Genomic DNA, 4,526 nt, shown 5'->3' on the forward strand with positions numbered 1-4,526 from the left:
GGCTAGTTTTAAAGGAAAAGAGCACTTTTAGATAAAGAAGGCAATAATAGATGGCACTCGTGGAGGAAGGAAAACAAAGTTCTTCATGAACCGCAGGATTGCTTGTGATAAAGATGTAAATGCAAAAGAAAAGGCAGTAGAGCTGAGTGTTTATGTCAGTGGTAAGTTTTAATTTAGAATGTTTGTGGTAATGAAGTAGTTTAAATGTTTTGCCACTTGCTTGAGCAACTTAATATATAAATCTAGAAGTCAATGCAAAAGTAAAAAGCATTGAATAATGTGTTTCTTATATTTATTGCGTTTAAACCTGTCTATGAAAGATTGTATTATACAGGTGCATCTCAATAAATTAGAATGTCATGGAAAAGTTAATTTATTTCAGTAATTCAACTCAAATTGTGAAACTCGTGTATTAAATAAATTCAATACACACAGACTGAAGTAGTTTAAGTCTTTGGTTCTTTTAATTGTGATGATTTTGGCTCACATTTAACAAAAACCCACCAATTCAACAAATTAGAATACTTCATAAGACCAATAAAAAAAACATTTTTAGTGAATTGTTGGCCTTCTGGAAAGTATGTTCATTTACTGTACATGTACTCAATACTTGGTAGGGGCTCCTTTTGCTTTAATTACTGCCTCAATTCGGCGTGGCATGGAGGTGATCAGTTTGTGGCACTGCTGAGGTGGTATGGAAGCCCAGGTTTCTTTGACAGTGGCCTTCAGCTCATCTGCATTTTTTGGTCTCTTGTTTCTCATTTTCCTCTTGACAATACCATACCATACAATACATACAGGTGCATCTCAATAAATTAGAATGTCGTGGAAAAGTTCATTTATTTCAGTAATTCAACTCAAATTGTGAAACTCGTGTATTAAATAAATTCAATGCACACAGACTGAAGTAGTTTTGTTGGTGTGCTTGACTGGCCAGCAAACTCACCAGACCTGAACCCCATAGCTTATTGAGTTTCATCCTGACATCAAAATCATAAATTAGTGTCGATTCTTCACGAGAGTGATTATATACACAGATCCGCGGGTACTAAACTTGTGCTAAGCATGTTAGCAGGCCTGGATTCTAACCCACCCTCGTATAGTTTTTCTCTTCATTAACACCAAATGTGTTCATCAGTCAATAAGTTAAACTCACTGCGTTTATATTCTGGACTCGTGTGCTTTTCGATACATAGTATGCTTTATTAATAAAGTGTGTGCAGAGTTTGGTCTTTTAATATCACTGTCTAATGCATTGAGCCACGATCAGTGTTAATATCACTGCATTGAGCCACGATCAGTGCTTTTCATGTTAAGCCTGTGTAGTGTAAATACAGATATCAGATATGGGTCACTTTAAAAAGAAGGTAAAAATAAATCGGATATAGTAAAAAAAAATCTGATTTGGGCGTCCAGATCTGCAGTATAAATGCAGCTAAAAAAGTAAATGCAAAAATAATAATAGGCTAAAAAAACATCTGCTTTGGCTCTCAGGGCCCAGTATCCTTATCTTTAATGACTGGATTGACTGCTTAGGATTTTAGTTTTCTTTTACAAAGCGCTACTGTTATAATAATAGTTTACTGATGCCTTGGTTGAATTGTTTTCATATAATTTTGTTCACGGCAGCAGAATGTCTTGTAGGTCAAGGCAGTTGAATAGTTTTGATTGCAACTGTATGTATGTAGATGCATATGTATTTTTATTTTGCATTCTCTCTCTTTGCCAGTATGAAGACGTTGCAGATAAGGATGATCTGATGGGAGTGGAGGACACAGCCAAAAAAGATATCCTTCAAACCACCGGCTGTCCACAATCACATAGAGTAGCACACTTACTTCAAGATCAATAGGAGATCTCCTTTTGGGTTTGCTTTTTGCTGTGCCATTATAATGTGGTGGACTTCTTTAACTGCTATGCAGGTTTTTTCTCCAAGCCTTCTCTCAAGAGTAGGAACACTATTTTCACAGTTGGCCAGAGGGGGGCAGTGTTGAGTCCTGCGGAGCTGGAGGGGCCCATACTGATCCCACACGCCGCTCAGAGAGGAGACTCCAGAGTGAGACACTGAGCTTCTGCTTTACAATGCTGCCATGAGAGCCAGTCCTGATATTTCGCAAAGGCTAGGGCCACTATCACTCTTTCTTAAACTTGATCTCAAGTTGAGCCCTAAGAATTCAACTTTGGCTAAATGAATCCACACCATCGCTGTGATCAGTGACTCTGATTAAATACTGTACGCTCTAAATGGTTTTACAGTGCGACAATTATATCATTGGTCAGTTCACTTCTGCTCCTCTTTTAGGGGTGTAACGCTACACGAACATTCGGTACGGTTTCGGTACAGCAGTGGGAAAAAACTAAACATAAAATTGCTTTTTTTATATTAAACAGTGGCGTACGGAACAAATTGCTTTTTCTTTAAATAAATTTAATTATAATTAAAATTTTCTTAGGGATAAAAATCGACCTCAGATTCTGCTCTAAACTACAGTGAGCCCTTTTACATTACTGTAAGATTACAACTAACAACAGAGCGAGATTTTATATAATAATCAACACTCAAATAAAAAAAAATGTATGCAAACACGTAAATTACACATAATGCAGTTTTTAAATTAAAGGGGTCATATGATGCTATTTTAAAGATAATTATTTTGTGTATTTGGTGTAACAGAATATGTTGACATGCTTTAATGTTCAAAAAACACATTATTTTTCAAATATTTTTTAGAAATAGCCTTTGTGCACAGCCAGCCTTGTACTCTTCTAGGTCGTCCATAAAATGCGTTGCACAAATTCGAACATCTGGGTTGTGCTGTTCTGTTGTAAATAAATCTTAACCAATGATTCCTAACTGCATCTACTTCCGGAAGGCCAAATAAAGTGCGTGACGTTTTGTTTACAAGCTGTTTTATTGCCGTCTTTCCGCGGTCGAAACACTGATTGAGCGATTACACGAGGCATGAGATGTTCATTCATGTTTATTTTGCTTTAAAACTAGCAGTAAAGAGGAAGAGATGATTGTGAGGCGTTTATACAGCGATCTGTCGCACCATCAAAGAGCGTCAAAACCACATTTACTGTTTCCTGAAATAAAAGGACATAATTTGAAAGATGAGACTTTGTTTCTTATCAAAAGTAACAATATATAAAACTGGAAGTTTCCAATTTCCAAGTTCTGCTCGTGCAGTGGTTAAATACGTGTTAATGCGTGTACCGTTACACCCCTATCCTCCTGTATTTATTTATTTATTGGAAAAACTGGACATAAAACAAAAATGCAAACCTTTCTTGATTTTGTGTTCAACTGTGAAATACTAGAGGGACTGACCCCCTAAGATGTGTTCTCTGTGTGTTCATTCCTGATCTGTCTCTGTCTCGGTCAGTACCCGTACGAAACGCTCTTCCGCAGTCAGCACTACGCTCTGCTGGATAACAGCTGTCGAGAGTTCCTCTTCCTCTCCGACTTCTTCATGGTGGCTGGAAACTCTGCTTTGGATTTGTTCAACAGCATTATGGGAAAAACGCTCGGCATGTTCCTGGTACATTCACTCCCTTATGAAGATGAAACATGATATTTCTGTTGTTCTAGTGATGTAATTTGCTAACAAAATCTACATTATTATTATTATTATTATTATTATAGTTTGTAATAGTTTTTTTATTGGACATTCTCCATTCTCATTTGTGACCCTGGAGCACAAAACCAGTCGAAATTGAGATTTATACATCATCTGAAAGCTGAATAAATAATCTTTCTATTGATGTATGGGATGTATGGTACAACTATTTGAAAATCTGGAATCTGAGGGTGCAAAAAAATCTAAATATTGAGAAAATCATCTTTAAAGTTGTTCAAATGAAATTCTTAGCAATGCATATTACTAATCAAAAATTAAGTTTTGATATATTTACGGTAGGAAATTTACTAAATATCTTCATGGAGCATGCTCTTTACTTAATATCCTAATGATTTTTGGCATTAAAGAAAAATGTATAATTTTGACCCGTATTGTTGGCTATTGCTACAAATATACCCCAGAGATTTAAGACTGCTTTTGTGCTCCAGGGTCACATATTTGTCTCTCTTCTCTATCTGCAGAAGAATCTGTCCACATACCTGTCAGACTGTTACGACAGTATTGCGGTGTTTCTCTGCATTCACATCATCCTGCGCTTCAGAGCCATCACAGCCAAGAGGAACATCCCCGCGCTCGACAAGTCAGTCCCTCTGTCATCACAAACACACAAGCTGTAGAGAGGACAGTAGTCTGCTCGTATTCTGGCCAGTAATGAACACTCTTTAACAGCACACTGCGTCTTTAGTGTTACAGCACAACATGACAATTCATGTGCTTACTAAATCCATGATATGGATCGTAGTTAACAATTCACCCATGCACGTGTGTCATTTATTGAAGTTATATATTATTTGGCATTGTTATGCCTTTATTGGATGGGACAGTAAGAGTAAGACTAACATATCCAGGGCTCCAGCAGATTTGGTAGCACTGGGGGTGTGTGTG

The 4,526-nt window shown here is 36.9% G+C and overlaps 1 protein-coding gene across 1 annotated transcript in view; it reads left to right on the top strand.

Annotated features, from left to right (window-relative positions):
• vps52 (VPS52 subunit of GARP complex) overlaps positions 1–4,351 on the top strand; it is a 10,986-nt gene extending 6,635 nt beyond the window's left edge. The window contains exons 10-13 of the mRNA XM_016494209.1: positions 1,730–1,787; positions 1,923–2,056; positions 3,387–3,542; positions 4,103–4,351. Coding sequence (XP_016349695.1) covers positions 1,730–1,787; positions 1,923–2,056; positions 3,387–3,542; positions 4,103–4,258 — 504 coding nt within the window. The 3' untranslated portion in view covers positions 4,259–4,351. The remainder of the gene's footprint in view (positions 1–1,729; positions 1,788–1,922; positions 2,057–3,386; positions 3,543–4,102) is intronic.
• The last annotated feature ends 175 nt before the right edge of the window (positions 4,352–4,526 follow it).

This window comes from Sinocyclocheilus anshuiensis, unplaced genomic scaffold (genome assembly GCF_001515605.1).
Source record: "Sinocyclocheilus anshuiensis isolate Anshui unplaced genomic scaffold, SAMN03320099.WGS_v1.1 scaffold3299, whole genome shotgun sequence".
In the NCBI taxonomy this organism is placed as follows: Eukaryota; Metazoa; Chordata; class Actinopteri; order Cypriniformes; family Cyprinidae; genus Sinocyclocheilus; species Sinocyclocheilus anshuiensis.